Source organism: Alligator mississippiensis, chromosome 11 (assembly GCF_030867095.1).
Source record: "Alligator mississippiensis isolate rAllMis1 chromosome 11, rAllMis1, whole genome shotgun sequence".
NCBI lineage: Eukaryota > Metazoa > Chordata > Crocodylia > Alligatoridae > Alligator > Alligator mississippiensis.
The window spans coordinates 51,854,756-51,879,106 of NC_081834.1; the positions used below are offsets into that span (position 1 = coordinate 51,854,756).

Here is a 24,351-nt window from a genome sequence, read left to right on the forward strand (position 1 = left end):
GGAAGAGCCAGAGGCCGCCACAACACCAAGGCGAGGCTTCTGGAGCACTACGCGCTACACACCGCCTACGTGGTGAGCGCATGCATCGTTTTGTCGTCGCGTGGCCTTGGAGCAGGGGGAGATGGACGGTGCGGTGGGAGGAGCACCCCCCGTGGGCAGGGGAGACGCACAAGCCCCGTCTGCTGGTCAAAGGCTCTTATTCAAGACTGCCCCCTACAACAGCTTGCCTGGCGCCTCGTGGCTGGTGGCCATACGCAAAAGCATTGTTCTCGTGGTTGGGTGTGAACTAGCTGTGAACAACTGAGAGGCTCCACACCTTTGCAAGGAAGCCTCAGCCCCACGATGGCAGCGTCTCGCATCAACCCTCTCCAGTCCAGCGGGGCCCTGCTCCCAGCGACAGCTCTCTTAGCGGCACACAGGCACGCTGGGAGTCCTTCCCCAGGGGCAGGGTTCAAAGGGGCAGCTGCTAGTAAGCTCTAATCCCTGAGGAGGAAGGGAAGGCGCGTCACTCGTCTATGCGAATGTGCTTAAACGCTGCGTGTAAACGCGTTCCAACGCTCTTAAATCGCTGAGTGTGAACGCACCTAATTGCATTTGAACACGTCTCATCATTGAGTGTGAACACGCTTTAACTGCTGCCTGTGAACGAGCCGAGGATTTAACCAGGGCAAAACCTTCCCAGTTTGGCGTGTGGGGCCTCTCCTCTGCTTCATCTCGGTTGCTCTCAGCGAGCTCACGCCTAACAACACTTAGACCGCTCGCTACTGCGCGTGACCAGGCTTCGCTGTTTGTGTGCACACATTTCGTTGTGTGTCCACGTGCTTCATTGTTGGGTGTGAACGTACTTCATCATGCAGGATGAACGAGCTTCGTCACCGAGCGTGAACACGCTTCAACGCTGCGCAGGAACAACTCGAATGCAGCGACACCTTTCCAGCTTGGGGCGCGGAGCCTGTGCTTTGCCTCGTTTGAATCGTTCCAGTGTGCTCGCGCCCGACCGTCAGACGAGAGCCCCGCTCCCTCGGCTGTCACAAGCAGCCTCCGGCCCCAGGGAAAAATCCCTCCGGCAACGCCGCCCACCCCCCCCCCCCCGTGGGGCCCACAGCACTGGCATCTGCCTTGCTCGTGTTCCCACCCCTCACCGCCTCCCTGCCTCTCTCGCCTCCGCGCTGGCTGTTGGAGCACAGGAAGCGGAGACGAGACGCTCTCGGCAGGAAGGCGGAGAAACGCCCCAGCGTGACGACGACATCCTGACTTGAACCCTGCCCCGGCACTGCTCTCCTCAGGACCGCAGCGCGTGGCTTCTGCCCGGCCCTGCTCCATCCAGGGAGACGCAGGATGGACGCGGGAGGCTGTCCCCGCACAGGAAAACTGCCCGTCTCGGAAGGCGCTGCCAACAAAGGGCTCGTTAAATCCCCAGCGGGAACGGACCGACCGTCAGGAGCTCTCCGTGGGATAAGAGGCTGTCAGCAAGCCCGCTGCAAGCACCGCGGCACTGCTAGCGCCATAAGCCATGCCCAGCGCGGTCGGTGATAACGCCAGTCCGGAAACTGCCTCCTGGGAGCCTTGAAGACGTGTGGAGCTTGTCAGTTCAGGGGCTGCTGCTAACCAATGCAACAGCCGCAGCAGCAATGCAATGACACAACTAGCAATGGTTGTGGGGCTGGCAATACTAAATACCGTGTAATGTCAACGGGAACGCTTTGTCACACGCTCCGAGAAGTCGCACGTTACGGCGTCCTAAGTAGCAGTGCTGACCCGCCCTGTGGTTTTCCGACAGAAAAACATGCGATCTCCCAAAAGTCTAGACCCACTTCACACGTATCGGGGGAGGGAAAAGCCATGAGAAGCTTATCAGATAATAGAAAAAATCAGCTCTAAGGACATGTGCTGTAAGAGGTACTTTTCAAATGTAAATCGTGGAACTCACCAGGCTGCGTAGATGAAAACAGGATACTTTCCCCGCAGTCATCTTAACGGGTACGCTTGTTTTACCGTCAGGATCAACCTGGGAGATGTTTCGAAAAAGGAGTAAGAAAAGGAAAACTCAACGAGAACTGAAATGAATATAGGGACAGCACATAAGGAGCGTACACCACAGAAAGCCAACTAGTTACGGCCATCCAACTGGCGGCCTGTGGGCTGCGTGCAGCTCCCAAACTCCCAGTCCCGAGTCTGCTTGCCCCATCGCTTCGCTGCTGCCACCAAAATCCCCTTCCCTAGCCCAGCATCTGCTTCCTGCGTGCCCACTTCCCCCCGCCACCCCTTGTGCACTAGGGCCAAGGCAGGGCGGCACAGTCCTGGTGCAAGGGAGTCTGTGGCTGGGGAGGTCCTGCAGACCCCTTTCAGCTCGTGCAGGAGGCGGCTCTGGTGGGCATGCAGCCCCTACAGCATGCGGATAGGGGGGCTGCAGCCCCAGCCACTCAGAAATTGGACGGCTCTGTTGTCAAACCAGACGTTTCAGGAAGCAGCGGTTCTAAACAGAGAGCAGTTACTGGAAAACAAAGGGTAGGGAAGGGAGGAAAAAGAAAGGGGTATGAAGCGAGTTCGCTTACAAAAGCTTACGCACCTCTGACTGACTTAGTCTACGAGGTGAAAGCCTACCCTGCCGTGTAGCACGAGTCTTTCGATGTAGAAACAAGGTAACAGGAGCATCTACAAAGCCCCAGCTGAAAAGGAGCTATAAGAGGGGGTGGCAATCTCCAGCCCACAGGCTTAATCTGGCCCACAAAGAGGTCTGATCTGGTACGTGGGATCCGTCTCACAGGGTTGAGCGGCACTGCCCCTCTGCTCCGCAGCAGCGCGCTCCGCGACCGACCCTGCTGCTCTACCGCAGCGGTTCTCAGTTCGCGGGTTGTGTCCCAAAAGGGGGTCACAAGTACCTATGAAAGGGTCACGAACAAACTTTAAAAATGGATCAAGAAACTTTTAAAGTGGATTGTCTTTTAATGGAGGAAAACGTGGGCAAAGGTGGCTTTTCCCTTGCAGGCTGGCAGAGGTCCAGGGATGTGTCACTGCCGTGCACTGCAGTGAAGGGTATGAGACCTTTGAAGGCCGTCAGGCGGGTATTTATGACGCTTGGAGTGGAATTAGGCATAGACGCTTATCGGTTGTAAAGGAAGATTATTTACTCACGCCGTTAAGGTGGTGAAAGACGGAGGTCAGAGATATTTGGTTAGTTACAGCTTAAGGTTCGAAGGTCAGTCTGCATGAAAGTCTTCCGTCGGGCAGATAAACGGAAAAAAAATCGGGCCGGCAGGTCGGTGATTTACGTCTTAAGATTGGGTCGAGACGCGAGGGGGGCACTGGCAAGTGATCAAGTTGTCAGTTTACTCTGATACGTGTGATCAGAGGTCTCTAAGGTTCGTACGGAGGTCCCCCCTTCTTCACGGAAGTGAAGATGGGTTTTATTTGTATATTAGCCAATTGTTTTTTGTCACGTCATAAATTTAATTAGAATCGCCAATTGTATAGTGGTCTTCGCTAGGGTGTTATCATAGGAACACTCCCAGACACTCACTCCCCTGTCATTCCGACCACTTACAATGATTTATATAAAGCAAAGAAGGCAAAAGTTTTTATCTCTGTTAGTGGCGCAGTAATAAATTTTTTTTTGACATGCGCAGAAAAAAAACCTGTTATTTTCATCTTGTTAGTTAACCCTTAGTTACCTTGTATAGACTAAAACCGTTTTGATTAATATATTTCTTGCTTGTGGCATGGGCAGTACTTAATTTGGTTGTGACATGCCCCCTTGCCCATGGCACAGCAAGTTACATCATATTTATGTATAGACCATTTTGTTCACCATTGTTAGTGTTTGGCAAGCGGGTGTATATAAAAGCAGAAAGCGTGGCTAGCTTTGTTTTGAGATATTGTAAAATCCAATAACCAAAACATATAAACACAGCAATCGGTAACAACAGCGTAATGAGGGGCATTAACAAGTTGAGAAACCATGATGATGTGTCCCATCTAAACCAACGGAAGAGGTCTGATAGCCAACCTTGACCTATACCCGAAAGTCGGTTGACGTTTTTTGTAATTTTTTTTTATTTTGTCAACTTGTAGAGATAGAGGGAGAGATACACTGGGAATGGCAATATAACAATGGTTATGAGAAAGGTTAAGGTATTGACAAAGTCCACCTTGTTGAAGAAGAATGGCGTCTAATGTTAAGCGGTTTTGTAGAGTCATCTGGGAGGTGGCTAGCCCTTGGTCCTGGGTGTCCCCAGTGTTCATGTAGCCACGTAAGGAACGGATCGAACTGTGGTTTGGGGTCGTTTGCTTTAGCAACTAAGACAACATCACTCCAGAGAGGGTCTTTTAGAAGCTTGTCGATGATTTTATGTACTGGATCAGTTTTAAGTTTATGCGACTTGGTGTGTTTTACGAGCGGTAGAACAATAAATTGGGATAACAGGTCCCAGATTTTTTTTCAATCCTCTAGGTTTTCCGCCGCAGTCGCTGTGCCAGTAACAATTTTGTAGACATATTGGGAATCAATAGCTATGATGGGAGTCGGAAGTGTTCCGTCGTGATGTTGAAGACAGTGGCGGATGACAACTTTAAAACCTAAGAGTTCATTTTTTGGGGCTGTAGCCCCTTCCGGGGCTCTGTGTAATCCCACATCATGGCACGGTTTGTAGTAGAACCCGTAGCCCCGTCCATTTCGAGTGGTGTCATCGGAGGCCACCTAGGCTGGGGCTATGGTCTCATAGAGAGTGAGCGTTGCGTCATCTTGTGTATCGGGACCGGGTGGCAAGTCTTCGCACTTTTAACAACACCAATGATAGTGGTAATGTAATACCATTTTGTTCCAAGTATCCGGTTCTCCTTGGAACTGTGAGTCAACCTTTGTGGCGTTTAGCAAAGGTAAGAGAGTAGCAGCTGGTGTTCGAAGCGTTTCATGTCCCTGGGATAGTAATGTGACGAGTCTTTCTGTCAACAGAATTTTTGTAAAGGCTCCGTAGCGATGTTGTGTTGTCTGGAGAGCTTTGTGTGAGGCATACACCAGTTCGTTTTGGGGGTTATGGGCAGTGGCCCATACATGACTGGCAGTATATCCCAAAGTAATTATTAATGTCTCGGTGAGGTTAAGTGCTTGAAGTGGCGTGTGTTTCACAGCGTGGAGAAGATTATGAAGATCCTTTCTGTCTTTGTCCGTCCAAGGTGTGGCTTTCCGCAATTTGTCGCGGGTCTGACGCTGGAGTCTCGCCAATAGCGGAAGGTAACGCGGAGTGATGTAATGTTGATATCAATTGAGATGTCCCAAGAGCCGTTGAAATTGCTTTTTGTGCATTGGTAATGGATCTTTAAGTGTACCGAGCTCCGGGGTTTTGTCGTGTGTGACACCGGATCTAGTTGCGCCGGTAAATCTGGTACCTAGGAATGTAATATTTATCGTGGGTTGTAAGTTTGATTTTTTTTAAATTAACCGTCCAGCCCTTAGCATGGAGATGGTCGACTAGACGGCGGGTGACCTCAGCAACAACTTGCTGGTCACGACCCATAATGGCAAGGTCGTCAACATAACTCTAAATTTTGAGTTGTTTTTTCGCTGGCAAAGGATAGGAAGCGCGAAAGTCTTTAAGTGTGTCATTCATTGCGCCTGTGGCCGATGCAGGAGAGTTGCGATATCCTTGCGGGCATACCGTCCATCGGTATATCATATCTTCGACGCACATGTTTAAGATTCCGCTGTTGTCAATAATTGGGATGGAGAAAAACATGTCCTTGAGGTCAAGGGTCGTCCCGTCTTACTTGCCCCCTTGAAACCTCGCCATTTTATATAAACACTGGGGTAGCGTAAAAGCATTGGGTTGCGTAAGTGGGAGACACCGTTTATTCGCCTCGCGGAAATCCACTATAAGTCGGACTTCGTTGGGTTTTTCGGGCTTTGCGATTCCCCACCCTGGTGATAGGTGGGTACTGGCCGCTATCGGTGTTATATATCCCTGTTGTTCGAGCCTCTGTAACAGGGTGACAAGGGCTTCCCGAAGACGTTGTTTGGTCAGGATTGGTTTATAACGCCATGTAGATGTGTTATGAAGCGTAGGTTGGTGTCGGTCGGGCTCAGCAATAAAGAATGGAAGAGCTTGAAATATTAAGTTTTTTAACTGGAGTGTCTTAATGCCTGGTACGCCCAAGATGTTCATGCCCCCTAGAACTTCTTTAAGGGGTTTTTTGTGATTGTGTATCCAAAATTTGACTTTTTTAGCAGTTGATATAGCATTTAGCCCTTGTACCATGATGGTTTTCAAAGTCTTTTTATGAGGTGTCGCAGGTGCTACGACGTTAATTTGTGTTCCCGTGTCGAGGAGACAAGAAATCTTTCGTTGTATCGAGGGATTATCGGGGTGAACGATAATAAGGCTGGTATATGGGCGAGGATCCGAAGGGTCAGGCTTTTTTGTAGGGCCGCCGGCTCGCCCGGCGGCCACTACCCGTTTTTTGGCTTTTGGGTGTAATTGAATCCCAACTTTTCTGCTAGGGCCTTTTGCCCATCGTCCCTCAGGGCGCGTAATTGTTGTTTGGTAAGCCCGGACTCTTTTATCAGGAACCAAAACATGGCCTTTTCTTTAGGGGTCCGTCCTGGGACTGGTGGTGAGCCTTTGTAGGGTGGTCTGTTCACTTCAGGTTGTTTTATGGGGTACACTGACAATGGGTCCGGTTTTGTAGCACAATTGACACCTTGAGTTATCGCTGTTGGCTTTATGAGGGTTTGGATACGGCCCAATTGACTGAGGATGTTTCCGGCCCGTCCGTCTATTTGCGGGGTAAGGAGGAGGCAAAGAGTGATGGCATGAGATCCCCCATAGATGTCTATGCAAGCTTCCAAGGCTTTAGGGGTGATTGGAACCATTCCGGGTTGCGTTAGGAATCGATGTGGCCACGGCCCAGCGGCCTGTTGCTCTGTCAAGCCGAACCTGTTGTGTTGAATACCCGTCGGCTGTGGGCCCCCCATCCCATGTGTAGTACGAGGTTCCTATTGTTGCTAATAAAAGTTGTTTTGCCGATGTTATTTCTGGGCGGTCGTTGTGCCACAGGTGGGACTTGTTCACGATTTGGCGGGCTAGAAGCACAGGGAGTGGTATGGCCCAGTGTTGGTTTTTCATGATTGGGCCGCGGTCGGTGGCGTGTCCTCCACTCCATGCAGCTTGACGGATGAGGAAGCTGGCCTCTTCCATGTCCAGTAATTCTGAGCCAAATTCAACTACCAGTCGGCCAAGCCAAATCGCCAGGGTTTCTCCTGGTTTAAATTCGGATAGCTGAAAAATATCTTGTATCTCTGTTCGGTTATGGGTGCGGTAGGTGGAAGTAGCGTGAGTTACGCCTTGTGGATCCGTTGTGTATTTTGTAACAACGATAGGGAAGGCCGTTTTCATGGAAGTCGGCGAAGACTTCATCGGTGGGGGCGGATTCTCCGTTGGTAGGGAGGGGGGATATATTAACTTGGAGGGTTTTTTTTCTTCGTCATAGGGAGGCGGTAGCTGATGTTCCGGGGTCGGAGCCGTTGGGTCTGCCCCGTTGTACTCCCGTAGAGAATGAGGTAGTTGTGGACCTCCCACAACTCTGTCCTCCGCGTCCTTTTCTGAAGCTCCGCCCTTCTTCTCCGATTCTTTGAAGAAGCTGAGTTTTTCGCTGGCGCCATATTGGGGCGATGGTGTAGGCGATTCCTGCGCAGCAGCATTTTTAGCTGTGACTTTTCCCAGGGTCAGAAGTTGGCTATTCAAATTTTTAATATAGCGCGTTGCGTTAGCAAATGCGCGGAACAGAACATTAATCATTTTTTCTTTTTTCCACTTGGGGCCTGCCCATTTGGTCGCGGTGCAACCCTCTGTCTCCAAGTTTTCACGGAGCTGGGTGAAGAGTTTGTGACTGGGGACTGGGGCACCATGGTCGGACAGTTAAACTTGTCGGGGGGTGTTCCTTCCCCGCCCTCTCGTACGTGGCAGATGCAACGGGCAATCTCTTGGGCAGGGGTTGGGTCCACCCCTGCCGGCACTTTTGCCGCTGTCACCACCTTCACCCGATGTAGGGATATGATTCCCGCTTCGTCCCTGGGTCTGTACATAACCCCTTTAGCGCTCATAACACACCCTAGGGCCCTCACATCGAGCTGAGCGCTCCACTCTTTCCCTTCTCCTGCTTCACCCCTTAGGGAGAAGTGTCCAGTAACCGCTTTCAGTCCTATTCCCCTTGCCTGATGGTAGGCAATGTGTGCCCATAATTCATCCGAATCGGATGTCAGGCGGTCCCCACTGCGCCATGGGCAGTTCTTTACTAGTTCCAACTCCATTGCGTCTACCCCATATCCTGTTCGTGACGCCATGTCACTGCCGTGCACTGCAGTGAAGGGTACGAGACCTTTGAAGGCCGTCAGGCGGGTACTTATGATGCTTGGAGTGGAATTAGGCACAGACGCTTATCGGTTGCAAGGCAAGATTATTTACTCACGCTGTTAAGGTGGTGACAGACGGAGGTCAGAGATATTTGGTTAGTTACAGCTTAAGGTTCGAAGGTCGGTCTGCATGAAAGTCTTCCGTCGGGCAGATAAACGGAAAAAAAATCGGGCCGGCAGGTCGGTGATTTACGTCTTAAGATTGGGTCGAGACGCGAGGGGGGCACTGGCAAGTGATCAAGTTGTCAGTTACTCTGATACGTGTGATCAGAGGTCTCTAAGGTTCGTACGGAGGTCCCCCCTTCTTCACGGAAGTGAAGATGGGTTTTATTTGTATATTAGCCAATTGTTTTTTGTCACGTCATAAATTTAATTAGAATCGCCAATTGTATAGTGGTCTTCGCTAGGGTGTTATCATAGGAACACTCCCAGACACTCACTCCCCTGTCATTCCGACCACTTACAATGATTTATATAAAGCAAAGAAGGCAAAAGTTTTTATCTCTGTTAGTGGCGCAGTAATAAATTTTTTTTTGACATGCGCAGAAAAAAACCCTGTTATTTTCATCTTGTTAGTTAACCCTTAGTTACCTTGTATAGACTAAAACTGTTTTGATTAATATATTTCTTGCTTGTGGCATAGACAGTACTTAATTTGGTTGTGACAGGATGCTGGGGGACTATGTGTTAATATGAATCTGGAGAGGGTCTGGGTCAGAAGTACAATAAAGCAATTGAATCTAAATCAGTTCAGTCTCATACTACATCCATCCAGGCTTATCTTAAACCTGTTTCGGCAATCTTGAAAGTGGCTTATGTGCACCATCCTTCTGTTGTGTTCCAGATCTGAACCTGTTTCCAATCTCTTTGACCAGCTTGTGTGTAATTTCTGTCCCAAGCCTAACAGAGGAGTCAAGAATTTAACAGCTAACGACACTACTTGCTTGAAGAACATACCAAATGCATCCAGCAAATGTACTTGTGCAAAGCATTTGCACGTAACAATATACGTTTATCTTTCATGCCTTTGAATGGATACGTTCCTTAGGGAACACGTGCACATTTGATTTTTCAGCAATGAAGTTCTTCAAAACTAAGATGGGAGCCAGGTTGTTCCGTCCAGTCTGTGCAAAGTGGAGGATGAACGCCCCGATCTCTCTGCCAGGGGCCACAGAAGGGTAAATCTAGTATTAAGTAACATCAGCATCAACCGCTCTTCAGCCAACTGACTACCAAACAAGGAAGCTGCTCAGACGTAACCCACTTGTTTCTCCAAATCAGTTCAATTTGTTGCAGTTTACCTGTGGGGAACAGGCTACAGAGTCATCCTTCCTCCATGCATGAACTGCCCGGGAGCTCATCCACTGGGAAAAGACAGGGAGACACACACTACTCCTGCCATGCCTCAAGGGTAATTCCCTTTGGCTAAAAACAGACCCAGGACTCTTCCTCCCCCTCTTGGCTCCCTCAAGAGTCTTTCATTTGGGGACCCTAGAGGTAAAGTACCCCACTCCCTACCATAAGTACCTGTGAACTGAGATAACAGGACTCCTGGGACAACTGTGACTAATCCATGCTAGTTTTCATTCAAGCCTCATGTTTAAATGACTTCTCCCTCACTCCCCTTTTGATAGGAGTTAAAGATCAGTGATAAAGCCCTTGTTTGCTTTCTGCCTTAGGTACTTCCTAGTGCTCCTCTCTCACTGCACCTTTGAGGAGCCTGGAGCATTAGCTAACAGAAGAGGTTCTGCAGACTAAACAAAGTGTAGGATTTTCCATGCAGCATGTGTGGACACACACACGCACACACACGCACACGCAAGCTTGCAAGGTTTTCCAGCATAGCTCCAGCAGAATGACACTGTCAAAAAGTGGGATGCAAAGAAGGGGGAGGAAATGCAGAGAATTACACGGTCTGTGGATTCCACAAGCTCAAAATGCATGATATTACTTCACTATAATTGAGCCGGTATTGTTCCAAGGACTAATTTAGGAAAAACAGGTGCAAAGGAACGGGACCGATTCCTAAAGTGAGCTGAAATTATTTCCTCCTCCGTAAGTTAACAAAAATAAAAGGAAAGAAGAAATGCCTTTCAACTGCAGTTTTGACTGTAGCATAACAAACTTCACAGGTGGCCGTGATGTTTTAGCCTAGAGAGAGTGAGGACCATTTTTACAAAGAATGATGTTATGTCTGAAATATAACTGCCTCATCACGGCTGCAGATATAGATTGCTCCTTGTGATGCCCCTCTATAGCACTGCTATATGTCAAAATGGTGAAATATGCCCCCCAAATTTAATGAGAATATTTACATACTGTATTAGGCAGGGGTGCAATACCTCAGCTTTGCATAATGTTTCAGAAAGTTTTAACCTCTACAAACTAAAAGAAACAGACATAAGGACAGTTCTTAAAAAGCCACTCCTGTGCCCCTGGCTCTGGCACAAACTCTTCTAGTTTCTATGCAATGCTCTGTGCAAGCACGTGGACTGTAACGTTTACAGCATTACATACTCTACCCAGGGTCGCAGATGTCTGTGTATGACACAGTACAGTCCTCAATCTGCATATCCCGCACAGACAGAACGAAGTAAACAGCCCATTTTTCAAAAGTACATAAAATATGGTATTGAGAGTTCTTTGCTTTAATGTCAAAAGCTACTGAAAGAGGAAAAGTGCTCTTTACCAGACAAGCTTTCTTTTCGCAGAGATCACATCCACTACTCCTTCCTTGGAATAAATCTGGGCAGGGTGGCACGCTGGAGACTACCTGGTTGAACGACGCAGCAGCTTTTGTCTTGGGATGCAACGAAGGCACTTACAGAAAGCAAGGGCTCTAAATAAAAGAGAATTTAAAGATAAACGTTAGACTGAGGTACATTGAAAGGCTCAGTAGAGAGAAACAAGGTGAACGGGCAGCAAACAGGGCAAAGGAGACAAGGGAAGAGGAGCCAGGCACCTGACCCGAACCCCTGGAAGGAAAGTGAGCTGGGGCTGCCTGTTCGTCTGGGCACGTGCTCTAAGGAGCTGGGAGTGCTGCAAGCTGGGGGACTGCTACCTCTGTCTGACAAAAGTCTTAACAAGGCCCAGGAGGGGAGAAAAGGAGGCTCTGCGTGACCAGGGGCAGCAAACGGGGCAGTTTGCAAACAGTTCATAAGTCAGTTTGCAGGTTTCAATGTGACGGTGACGGGTGTGCACACTGCACAGTACAGTCTTTGTAACAAGACTAAGAGCGGTGTAACTGTACAAGTGTGGTTTGGACTGTCAAGCGAACCATGGCAGTCACAAGGCAGGCTGTCAGAGCAGTGCCTCCCAAACTTTTCCTCAGCATGACCCCATTTATGGCCCCATTCCTCAGCATGACCCTTCGCTCCCCACCCATAGCCCCCCACCCCTGCCACCCCATCCCGCTGATTTTTCAATCCCATTTGGGGTTGTGACCTACAGTTCGGGAACCACTGTGTTAGAGGTACAGTTATATAGATATGTATCTATTTATATATAGAAATATTATGTTTTTTTAAAGTTAGTTCACAGGTCAGTTTGCCCCCCGTTCTTTAAAGGGGAGCCTTTAATGTAAGACCTTGCTTTAATTGAGAGTACCTAATCTACATCTATTTAGTGTAAGTCGCTAATACACAGCAATTAGACCAGTTCTTGTGCTCCTTGCTTAACTGGAGTCCAGAGTGAGAGGGAAGTTGGAGGCGGCGTTTGCTAGGTAATTTATCTGGAAACTCTCCCTCACCTTCCTTCACCGTAAACTTAGAGAGAGGAAGCGGGTTAGCAGGGGAAAGGGAAGCTTTTGGGACCAAGGGGCAGCACAGAGGCCAGTTTACAAGGAAGTTTGCTAGGAAAGGTCTGGTTGGAAAGAGGGGCGAGCAGAGAGAGGGAGCGGATTAAGAAACCCAGCGACACGGTGCGCCCCTAATATAAAATCATAACTTTTAAAAAATATTTTAAAGGTATTATTTGGTTATTGTCCCAAATTTCATTAAGCTTTTAATAAACATAAGAGTATCTTACTACTCAGAAAGAGCTTAACTAATTTCCTTTTTCTCTAAAAGCTGTAAAATGATCAGCAATTAATAAAAAAGCAGAGGTTTCTGGGCAAAGTCTTCAAAAGCCAGAACAACACTGCATGTTGTGTTAGAGTTTGATTGAGTATGTCAGGAACTCAGCTAAAATGTCTTTATTAAATCCAACAGCCAATAGCAGATATATAGAGACTTTAAGCCAGTAGTTTTCAACCTTTCTTTTAGTAAGTGTACCCCCGGCAGCCCCCTTTTTAAAAAGTGTACCCCCGGGGGGTGGGAGCAGCCGGATGTGGAGCAGGTGGGGGTGGCGAGCGGTCAGACGTGGCGGGGGGTGGCAAGGGCCAGACAGAGCAGGGGCACGGTGAGTGGCAGAGCAGCGGCAGCGCAGCTTCTGTGGGCCCTGTTCTCCCTCCGCCCTGGCCCTGCTCCTGTGAGGCAGCAGGTGTCCTACATCTGCGCCTGCCCCTGTACATTCCTTGGGACCTTTCAAATTACCTCCAGGGGTAGGCATACCCCAGGTTGACAACACCTGCTTTAAGCAACTGCTCTAAAACACTGACAAAGAACGTTTTGCGTTTGAAAGCTTGCCTAACTTAATTCCAACCATTCAGTTGGTCCAATAAAAGTGATCACACTCAAAAAATCTTGCCTCTTGCATACTTCCTGGATCATCACAGGTAGAACATAACTCTACACAAACGGGTGCTCAAACCACGGGGTGCTCAAACATCGCTCTAAACAAAGGCATGCCAGGGCCCCGTCCATCTGTGCAGAGGGAGGCAGGGTGCACGCCAGCCCCAAGACAGCGCAGAAAGGGGGCTTTGTCAGCCTCAACCTGAGCCCAAGGGGCTTGACAAGGCCCCACTACAGCGGCAGGTTCGGGGTGTGCCCATCCCCACGGCAATCCCATGGAAGGAAGAATGGCCAGGCACCAAACCAGCCATGCAGGGGAAGAAGGCAAAGCTCTAGAAGAATAAGTGCAAAGTCCTGAACTTAAGACAGAACAGTCTCATGCACCGCTACAGGCTTGGGACCAACTGGCTGGCAGCAGCTCCACAGAAAAGGACCTGGGGGTTACGGTGGACAATAAGCTGAATAGGTGCCAACAGTGTGTGCTAGTTGCCAAGAAGGCTAACAGCACACCGGGCTGCATTAGTAGGAGTGTTGTCAGCACTGAGGGAAGTCATTATTCCCCACTATTCTGCACTGGTGCGGTTACATGTGGAGTACTGTGTTCAGTTTTGTGCCCCCTACTACAGAAAGGATGTGAACAAGTGGGAGATTAGGAAAAACTTTCTGACTAAGAGACTGGTGAAGTGCTGGGACGGCTTATCTAGAGAGGTGGTGGACTCTTGGAGGATTTTAAGGCCCGGCTCGACAAATCTCTGGCAAGATCAAATTAAGGATGGTCCTGCTTTTAGCAAGGGGTTGGACTAGATGAGTTACTGGAACCCCTTTCAACCCTAGTTTTCTATGATTTATTAGAAACATTTGGAAAAACAGCAGTATAAGAAACAAAATTGGTGATGTAGCATCCATGGGCATCCACACGCAAACAGCACCTACGTCCCCATTGCAACACGCTCCCCTGGTATAGCGCGCCACTACGGTGAAGTAGCGGCTAAAAATAATCATGTGCCACACATACAGCACAGTAAAGTTGCCATAGTGACACATGTAGATGCGCCCTGCATGTTGTGTTAGAATTTGATTGAGCGTGTCAGTAATTCAGTTCAAATGTCTTTATTAAATCCAAAAGCCAATAGCAGAGATACAATTACTTTAAACCAATGCTCTAAAATAGTGACAAAGAACCTTTTAGCTCAGCTCTCGTGGTGCAGTGGGTTAGCATGTGAAACTTCTAAAACAGCCCTGGGGAAGTGATGCCAAGGTTGTGAGTTCAAGCCTCACCTAGAACATTTGACTTTTAGTTGGATGCTGAAGCAAGCATGTGTGCGCCCTTCGTGCCTGTGCCGTGGTAAGGAACCAGCAGCAGCAATAAGGTGAGCTGGGCCAGCTGTAGGGAAGTGGGAAGGGGTTTTCTCCCATCCCTATTTAGTTGAGGGGAGAGCAGGAGGAGTCTGAACTGCACATCAGCATCACTGGCTTCAGACAGTGTTCAGGTGAGTGCACAGAAGGGAGTCTTAAGAGAAAGTTAAAGCATTGTGGGTTAGGACACATGGAGGTCAAGGGGAAAGGGACCTGGTGATGGGGGTCTGCTACAGACCACCACATCAAGGAGCAGAGCTAGACTGGGAATGCTTGCAGCAGCTCTCAGAGGCCGTACAGTCTAGGGACATGGTTGTCACGGGGGACCTAAACTACCCTGACATCTGCTGGGAAGAGCAGTCAGCCAAATCCAACCGCTCACCTAACGCAGGAAGTATATGGTCCCACTGGACTTGGTGTTGGCTATGGGGGATGACCTGGTAGGGGAACTACAGATTCGTGGTCACCTTGGGGACAGTGACCACCACTCACTCAATCAAATTCATCATAGGGCGTCGAGTGGGTAAGATAATAATAGGATGGAGGTGCTTGACTTTAGGAAGGCTAACTTCAGTGTGCTCAGTTTAATCAGCAATGCACTGCAGGAGAGGAGTATTGGCGAGATGGAAGTCCAGGAAGGGTGGTCGTTCCTAAAGGAAGCGATCCTTCAGGCACAGAGGGAGATGATCCCAGTGCGAGGGAAAGGGGAGAAAGGGGCCAAAAAACCTCCTTGGCTAAACACAGACATCCAGAAAAGCCTAAGGGCAAAAAAAAAAAAAAAAAAAGGCATATAGGTGGTGAAAGCAGGAGGAAGCTACCAAGGAGGAGTGTATCTACTTGACCCGCACTTGCAGGGTGCCAGTTAGAAAGGCCAAAGCAACTACAGAGCTGAGGCTGGCAACACAAATTAAAGACAACAAAAAGTCTATTGTCAGGTATGTAGGGAGTAAAAGGAAGGCGCAGGGCAGCACAGGACCCCTACTGAAGAAACAGGAGCACTTAGTGACAGACAGGGGGGACAAGGCTGAGCTATTCAATGAGTTTTTTGCCTCAGTGTCCTTGAAGAAGGGTCAAGATCAGTCTCCTAACAGGTTCTTAGATGGGATCAGAGGGATACCAGCCTACCAACTGTCAACGCTGACGTGGTGCAGAGTCACTTGGATGGACTGGATGTGTTTAAGTTAGCAGGCCCAGATGCGCTGCATCCGCGAGCACTGAAGGCATTTGCCGGTGTCATTGCAGAACCACTGGCACGGCTGTTTGAGCACTCGTGGCACTCGGGTCAGGTCCCAGACGACTGGAAAAGGGCCAATGTGGTCCCCATTTTCAAAAAGGGGAGGAAAGAGGGTACAAGTCATTATACGGCAGTCAGCCTCACCTCCACCCTTGGAAAAGTCTTTGAAAAGATTATTAAGGATCATATTTGTGGGTGTCCAGTGGGAAAAATAATGCAGCAGGGCAACCAGCATTGATCAGTAGCAGGTGGATCATGCCTGACTCATCTGGTTTCATTTTATAACCAGGTCACAAAATGCTGATGCAGAAGTAGAGGTGGATGTTGTTTTTTTGGATTTTAGGAAGACCTTCGATTCCATATCTCATCCCATTCTCTTAAATAAATTAAGAGGCTGTGACTTAGATCTTTACACGGTCTGGTGGGTGGCAAATTGGCTTGCGGGTCGCACCCAGAGAGTGGTAGTAGACGGGTCGGTATCGACCTGGAAGCATCTGGGTAGTGGGGTCCCACCGGGCTCAGTCCTCAGACCTGTACTCTTCAGTGTCTTCATCAGTGACTTGGATGTGGGCGTGAAGTGTCCTCTGTGCAAGTCTGCAGATGATACTAAATTGTGGGGTGAAGTAAGCACTCTGGAGGGTAGGGAATGACTGCAGGCAGACCTGGACAGGTTGGAAAAGTGGGCTGAACACAACAGGACACAGTACAACAAGGGCAAATGCAGAGTACTGCACCTAGAACATAAAAATATCCAGCGCACCTACTGGCTAGGAAATGACCCTCTCAGCAGCGCAGAATCGGAAAGGGATCTCGGAGTCCTAGTGGACTCCAAGATGAACATGAGTCGGCAGTGTGACGAAATCATCAGCAAAGCTAACTGCACTTTATCGTGCATCAGCAGATGCATGACAACTAGAACCAAGGAGGTGACACTTCCCCTCTATGCGGCACTGGTCAGACCGCAGTTGGAGTACTGCATCCAGTTTTGGGCGCCATACTTTAAGAAGGATGTGGACAGCTTCAAGAGGGTCCAGAGGAGAGCCACTTATACGGTTAAGGGTTTACAGGCTAAGCCCTATGAGGAGAGACTAAGGGATCTGGACCTCTTCAGCCTCCACAAGAGAAGGCTGAGAGGTGATCTTGTGGCCAACTACAAATTCATTAGGGGGGCGCAGCAAGGAACCGGAGATGCTCTGTTCACCAGGACGCCTCTTGGGGTAGCAAGGAACAATGGTCACAAACTGACAGAGAGCAGATTTAGGCTAGACATCAGGAAAAATTTCTTCACGGTAAGGGTGGCCACAATTTGGAATGGGCTTCCAGGGGAGGTGGTGCTCTCCCCTACCTTGGGAGTCTTTAGGAGAAGGCTGGATAGGCATCTGGCTGGGGTCATCTGACCCCAGCGCTCTTTCCTGCCTAGGCAGGGGGTCAGACTCAATGGTCTGTTGAGGTCCGTTCCAACCCTAGCATCTATGAATCTATTAATTTATGAATCTTGTGTTTGAAAGCTTATCTAACTTAATTCCAACCATGCAGTTGGTCCAATAAAAGTCACCACACCCAAAAAATCCCTGCCTTTTGCATGCTTCCTGGATCATCACAGCTAAAACACCACTCTTAACAAAGAGTGCTCAACCTTTCTGTCTGGTGAGACGGATGGGCAGTGCCCAATCCATATGCAAGCAGTACGCAGTGTGGTTCCAGTCTGGGGCCCAAGGAGTTCATGACAGGGTCCCATCCAGCTGTCCAGAGCGGGCTAGGGGACAGCCCAGTCCTGATCCAGCATGAACAGGGATTTTTGGCCAGCCCCAATCGAAGCCCATGGAGGGAGGAAAGGTAGGGGCATGACAAGAAACCAATCCAAAGGCAATGGAGGGGGAGGGGGGTGTCTCACCAGAAGAAAGAGTTGACAGGTGAGAAACCCCCAAATTTCCCAACTGTGGGGAGCCCAATGGGGCAGATATCATAGCTCCACAGGCTGCAATTGGCCCATGGACCAGAGGTTGAGCACCTGTGCTCTAACACTATCAGCAAAACACTATAACAATATTTATTATGCTTGCCAGCATTGAATCCGAACACCTACAGCTGGGCTCGCAGGAAGATTCTAGCTATCCCACGCTGGCTGATTCCCAGGGAAGCTCACTAGCAAAGAATCCACCTCTCCCACCTCTTCCCCTCCACCCCCAATCTCTCCCAATGTCATCTTCCGAGCTAGCCCACACACATCTAGCTTGTCATTCCCCAGACACACAACCTTCATTCCAGCCTGCCTGCAAGTCACTGCTTTGGGTGACTGGAGGCAGCAGGCACACGTGCGTCTCTGCACACACATCCCCATGGCCTGCATGCACCCAGGCAGGGTCCTGGGAGTAGCACCAATAGCTGGATGCAGGTAAGTGTATGATCAGTGGGGGTTGGAGGTCCGGGACTTGGGGACTGTGTGTGCGTGTGTGTGTGTGTGGGCAGGGGGGATGGGTACCTGCCAGATATGGGGGAAGATAGCCGGGCGCCAAGGCTGCATCAGGGCAGGGGGGACAGGACGGGTAGGAGCCTGCCCCTTCAGCAAGAGAAGGAGGCATCGGGGGGAGCTGCATAGCTGGGCTGGTGGCACTACAGCTGGTGCTCATACTTGTATGGGCAGAGCAACTGGGAGACGCTGCTGAGGGATGGGCTGGAGGGACCGTGACCAGGCTCCTGGTGAGGCATGGCAGCCCCAGACCAGGGCAGGGGGGGCCGCCACAGGCCTCCCCTTCTCCCTCCAGCCTGTGCTGGGGCTGGACTCTCTCCGCTGAAATCCGCACAAACTGCGGGACTTCGGCCCGAATGGCACAGGGGCAGCTGGGGGCTCCCTTTAGCAGGGCTGGGGGAAAGCAGGTCAGCACTGGCCACTGATCTTCATAAATAGGTCCTGGTACAAAAAAAGTTGAGAACCACTGTCCTAGACCTCCCATCCCTTTAACGGGTATTTATTTCCTTGCCATTGTACACCCACCTTTTCTCTTACATTAGCATATCACTTCATCCTGCCAACTGAAGCATTTGGATTGTCTGTCTGGCTGCCTCTCTCAAGTCATACTTTCCTGAAACTGTCCTGCTTGAACCTGAGATGATAAAATAACACACTACCTATTACTTTACAGTTCTTAATTCCTAGATGTTTCATTTTTTTTAAAGTTACAGTAATCAAATATTCAAGTAAGTTAAGAGCTATGATGCTATGCGATTGCCAGGTCAAGGTTAAGTGCAGTTTTCGTAAAAACAAAACCCTTCTTTCTCTACATCAGATTTGCTTAGTATATAAGGGAACAGGTGGAAGAAATGGGGTGGTTTTTTTCATCCCAGACCTACACACTGCTCCTGAATTTAAAAGCCAAACTGACCTCTTGCCTATTTCTACATCATGACAGGTGGTAAAAGAAGATATTCTTGCAGAATCGTTTTTCAGATTTTGTTCTGTTCAATCACTTCCCCAAAGTCCCCCCTCCCTGTGTTTCTCCTTTTTGGTCCAAATCCTCCAACCAAGACAGAAAGAGAACGGTCCCAAGGCTTAAAATTGTAATTTATCAGCATGAAGCTCATGTGTGTTTGCACAGCAACCAGTGCAATCAGTGGGCTAATGTGGCCTACAAACAGTACCAAAATAAAACTAACCTGTAAAAACTCCAGTATCCCATGCTGTATCTATTAAGTCTCATTTCCTTTGTTTGGTTTACTCTAGCTAAGTAAATGAAGTCATAACACTAGATTGATTAGCGGCTTTAAAGGTAAGACCTGCCTTAGCTTTGCTGTGTATTTGTAAAACTAGTTTCACACCCCACTTCTGCAAAAGATTATGCAAACATTTAGCCTCATGCGCCAAGAGTCTTACTGAGTTTAACAGCTCATTTGTCGAAAACTATGCACACGCAGACTTGGCCTTCGAATACAAATGGAGCTTTTTGAGACTATATCTTTTCAGGATAAGAACTAACAAACAGGCCATAGTGACAAATGCAGTTGCGTCGACATAAACGGGAATTTTCATTTCATCTACACGCACCCTAAGTCTTTATTTGCATTTTTACAGCATCTGCTACAACAGAACTTTAGTCGGGATTGTCACCTCTCCTCATCGAAGGACGTACAAATAACTAACACAGTAATCAACTACCATGGTTATCTAGTATACAGAATATGTAGCAGGGCACTGGGATGTGCCTGACCCTTTAGGAGAGCAAGCAGCCCGAGAGGCTGCTTTTAGGGGGCAGGGGGGAGCTAATGAGGGACTCACCTGGCTGGAAGACGGCTCAGGCTAGAGCTACATGAGCCCAGAGTCTGCACCAGTCTGTTCGTTTCTCCCCAGCTACTGCACAGTGCAGAACTCCTGGCTCCGGGTCCCTGAAGGGAACTGGATTTTGGCTGAACAACTCTACAGGTCTGGAAACAGAGGCAAGTTTCTTGGACTGAGGAAGACTGGGTTTACAGGCAAGTGGTCTTTATGTTACACCTCTAAAGACTGAGGTGTCTGCCAGACGGCCGTGATGTTTCTTATTGATTTATGTTTAGCCTTGAACCCTGGGGGTGCAGACTCAAGGCTTGCTTAGACAGCCAGTATCCCAGGAGCCCTCACACTGAGGGTGGGACCCAGGGAGGGGTCCCAGAACTGAAAAAAGGCTGAGACCCAGATCACGAGGTCCAAGAGGCCCAGAGCCACCTGTGTCCAGGGCTGGGCGGGGGAGGGGTCTGAGAGCTCAAGGGGGCAGAGTGTATAAGAAGGAAAATCAAAGGGAGAACACCTCTGAGGCTTAGGGCGTGGTGTAGGGGAGGAAAAGGAACCGCACCGTTTGCCCTTAAGGCTAGGTCCCTGTAGGGCACCTGTAGTCAGGCCGAGAGGAACCTACCAAGGTTGGGTGTCTGGATAGCGGCCAATGGGGCCTCAGACCCAGGGGAAACTTACTGGATTCGGGCTCACTCTAAGGCCTGCTAGCAGCCTCCTTGAATCAACCTGTAATATTAAGAGCAAGGCACGGCTGGTGAACAATGAAGAGAGAGTGACATTAGAGCTGGAGCCAGGCAGGAGCAGCAAGGCCGCTAGGGGTGTCATGGCAGCCCCTGTGGCTGTGAGCCTGTCACAGAGTACTTCTATTTTTTCCTTTGAAAGGAAAATCTAAAGTAGTGATAAAATTATGATCGCATAATCTGTGATTCCATGACTCGTTTCTTTAAAATTGGTTTAATGGACCACCGATAGTACAGTGCAGCCCCAACAGTTTTACACGGCAGGCCAGACTGTCAGTGGCCAATACATTCATGGGCTGGATCCAGGTGTTCCTGCTCTGGCACGTGGGTGGGCACCATCTGGCCAGGTGGGGGACAAACTGGCTTCAACACAGCCCTGATGGGGAAAGGAGCTTGACCCATCCTTGTCAAGAGGGAAAGAAGGCTAGCCAGGTGACCGTGTCGGGAGGGAAAGAGCGCGTGGCCCGGCCCAACCCGGCCCTGCAGGAAAGGAAGGGGACACGGTCCAACCCTGATCCCGAAGTGGGGGAACATGGCCCAGGCCCACGGGGGAAAGAGGCATAGCTTGGCTCAGACCAGCCATGCAGGTACTGGGGCTTGGGGATTTGGCAGGGGAAAGTGGGGGGGAGGCTGTGTTCATGGCCACCACTCGCTTGCTGCCAATTCCCCAGACCCCTGGGGAGCCCCACAAGCCAGATGTGATGGCTCCATGGGGCTGCATTTGGCCCAGGGGATGGAAATTGAGCAACCCTTGTCTAGTAGATGCATAATACGTCAATTTGTATTTGCTTACAGAGATAATTAATAAAACATAAATATCAATGATATGTTAGTTAAAATCTCAAAAGATTAAAAAATACCTGTCAGCATTTTCATTTTTACACTCTCTGCCTTGTATGGATAGCCATTTTAATAACATAACATTAGGTATCGTTTTCAAAAGATCCTGCCTGTTTGAAAATATGCATAAGTGGAGCAGCTGTGAATGCTTCACAACAAGTTGTAGCGCTGAAAGAAGAAGAAGAAAAAAAAGTTAATTTCTCAATTAGTGAATTAGTTCACATTTTGGACTCTAAAAATACCCACGGTTAGTTAGTTCTGTAGACAATACATTTAGAAATCCTTTCCAAGAGTTACAAAAGTTCCGTGTCCAATACAAATCACCATTTCCAAAGATACTAACGGAGCCAACAAACAGTCTTCAAAGCAACCTTGAAAACAGCACAAGAAAAGCTGGAAAGTAGGGTTTGATGCTTTTCCACCACAAATCATACTAGCCTATCTTCAAAAAGGCCAAAAGGTTCCCAAACAGTTACGACTTTTATTCCCTACCAGCCGTTACTACACCTGAACTAGCAGCTTAAAAGTCAAAACTTTTCATTCTATTTTTAATCCGTCTGTTTTATTTTTAATCTATTTTTAATCTTTCTTGTTTCCCCAAGAAAAGCCATTTTAAGGATCCAATCCAATTGACACTGAGATGAATGGGAGTCTTTTCACTGACTTTACAGAGTACCGAATCAAGCCCAAAGCATTCATAGTGGACGATTTCCTCTTTGGAACCCCACCCCCCCACTCCGCAAGGGAAATCACCTATCAGTTATGATACCACATACCAATGTAAGAGCAGAGACTCGCCAAAACAAAAGCAAAACACCCAACCTCCATCAATCAGTGTTAAAATAGAAACATGTTCCTAAGTATGTAAATCAGGGAGAAGAAGGGCTTTTTTCAGCATTGAGGAAATCAGGACTGTTACTCTTAACTTTACACAGAAGAGCAATTTTAAAACTACCCCATACTAAATCCCCCTACCCCTTGCCACAGCAGATACCAACGGCTTCTGATGCTATGGGTTGAAACCTCGAGGTGTTTACATGCCTCATAGAGCTGACTGACTCCCACCCCTACTCACGCACTCGGTGTGTGAGCCCATGCAGCCATGTACATGCATGTATGTGTGTGTGTGTGTGTGTATGCATGCACACGCATCTGCATGTGCAGGTGTATACACACAGTGCACCTGTAGCACATAGGGTACAGCGTGCCTGCAGGTGCATACTGCGTGTGTGCGCATGCAGGTGCGTGCAAACAGGCAGACATGTATGTGCACTGCCACACGCACTCTTTCCATGTGTGTATACTGACATGCACATGTATATGTATACGTGTACAAGTGTATATGTGGATATCCACACCCCCGCCCCCGTACACACACCCGTGGGCAACCCCTCGCAGCCGAGGACGACCCGCTCTCACGAGGCCAGTCCCGGTCCCGGACTCCAGCGCAGCCGGGCTGCTCCTGCCCCCCCCCACTCCTGCGGCTGTGCAGAGACCCGGCCTCCATCGGGGCCGGGCCGGGGCCGGCGCTGCCCCAGCGCTGGTGTCGGGGCGGCGGGGTGTCGAAGCGGGCCTGAGGCAGCCTCGACACGCTTCCTCCGCCGCCGCCGCCCGCCGCTCCTGCCGCGTTTCCGGGGCGCCGGACGCAGTCCCGGCCCTACCGGCAGCGGCGCGGGGCGGGGCGGGGGAGCCGGGGCCTCGGCGCGGGCACCTGACTGCCGCCTCCCGCCGCTCTGGCCCGTTCCCACCGCCCAGCCGGCGCTGCGCTGCGCACGCGCGAACCCCCTTGCTCCTCCCGCTGTAGTGACGCGCAAGCTCCCCATTGGCCGCGGCGCAGGTGCGCGGGCTGAGGGCGGGCGGGGCGGAGAGGCTGTTGAACCCCCCTCGTGTGCTGTGGGCGATGGACGCGCGGGGGGCGGGTCAGCGCGGAGGGGCGGGGCCAGGGGTAGTGGGCGGTCGGAGCAGGGCTGCGGGAGGGTGTCCATCCCGCGCGGGGTAGAAGCGGACGGGGCAGGGGGGTGCGTGTCATTGCAGCCTGGCCCCTAGAGAGCCCGAGGGCTCGAGCAGTCTCCCCTCGCGGCTGCTGCGACGTGCAGCGCTGTTGTAGCGCAATGACACCGAGAAACGGGCAACACGTCACAGAGACCGCTCTGACGTTGCAAAGACATCCCTGCCCGAACAGGTCAGCGGGGGCCACTTCCCTCGGTTTGTGTTGTCAGTACGGCTGTGTCACACGTGCTAAGACCTTCACCCCTTTCTTCTTGCTGGTTCAGGGGAGGAAGACACACCGCTGCACCGAGTGCAGGAAGGACTTCATCAGCTGGCAAGGCGTGTCGCACCACCGGTGTGTGCGGAGGGGGCAGCAGCCACACCGCTGCACCGAGTGTGGGAAGAGCTTCAGGCAGCCGTCCAGCCTGGCCCGGCACCTCCGCATCCACACAGGGGAGAAGCCATATCCGTGCTCTGAGCGTGGGAAGAGCTTCACCTACTCCTGCAGCCTGTGCCGAACACCGGTGCATCTCGCAGGGGAGAAGTGACGTGGGTGCTCTGAGTATTGGAAAGGCTTCACCCACCTCTCCCACCCATCCTGGAATCAGCACGTCCACACCCAGAAGCATCCCTAGTTGTGCCGGCAGTGCAGGAAGGGCTTGGAGATGTGTGCCTGCTCAGCACCCAGCAGGGGCTGCGTTCAGACAAGCACCCTCATGCTGGTGGCCTGCAGAAGGAGTTCCCCCAGGCTTTGTCCCTCGTAGGGCACAGCGGGAGTCCAGAGCCCAGAGGCTGGCCCCCAAGGTGTCATTGTCGGGGAAGGGGGTTAAGAGGAAACGCCTCAGGCAGAGGTCAGC

At 50.1% G+C, this 24,351-nt stretch overlaps 1 protein-coding gene across 12 annotated transcripts; it reads right to left on the reverse strand.

The window, feature by feature from the left end:
• Positions 1 to 1,137: 1,137 nt before the first annotated feature.
• On the reverse strand, positions 1,138 to 23,406 carry LOC132243825 (uncharacterized). Of its 12 annotated transcripts, none has more exons than XM_059714286.1 (4): positions 23,167 to 23,406; positions 21,526 to 21,673; positions 11,094 to 20,083; positions 3,858 to 9,705 (listed from the first exon to the last, which is right to left on the reverse strand). In XM_059714286.1, exon 4 carries the CDS (start codon positions 7,788 to 7,790, stop codon positions 6,846 to 6,848), a length of 945 nt encoding a protein of 314 aa, XP_059570269.1. In that variant the 5' UTR covers positions 7,791 to 9,705; positions 11,094 to 20,083; positions 21,526 to 21,673; positions 23,167 to 23,406; the 3' UTR covers positions 3,858 to 6,845. The 12 variants fall into 12 exon arrangements, 11 of the variants coding, with proteins under 11 accessions (XP_059570269.1, XP_059570267.1, XP_059570273.1 ...); XM_059714284.1 differs by lacking the exon at positions 23,167 to 23,406 and adding an exon at positions 22,884 to 23,160; XM_059714290.1 differs by lacking the exon at positions 23,167 to 23,406 and having other exon boundaries at positions 11,094 to 11,243; positions 21,526 to 22,875.
• Between the last annotated feature and the right edge of the window lie 945 nt (positions 23,407 to 24,351).

Excerpts from the sequence above, each read along its gene's own strand:
- LOC132243825 (XM_059714286.1), bottom strand. The coding sequence starts at position 7,790 with ATGATTAATGTTCTGTTCCGCGCATTTGCTAACGCAACGCGCTATATT.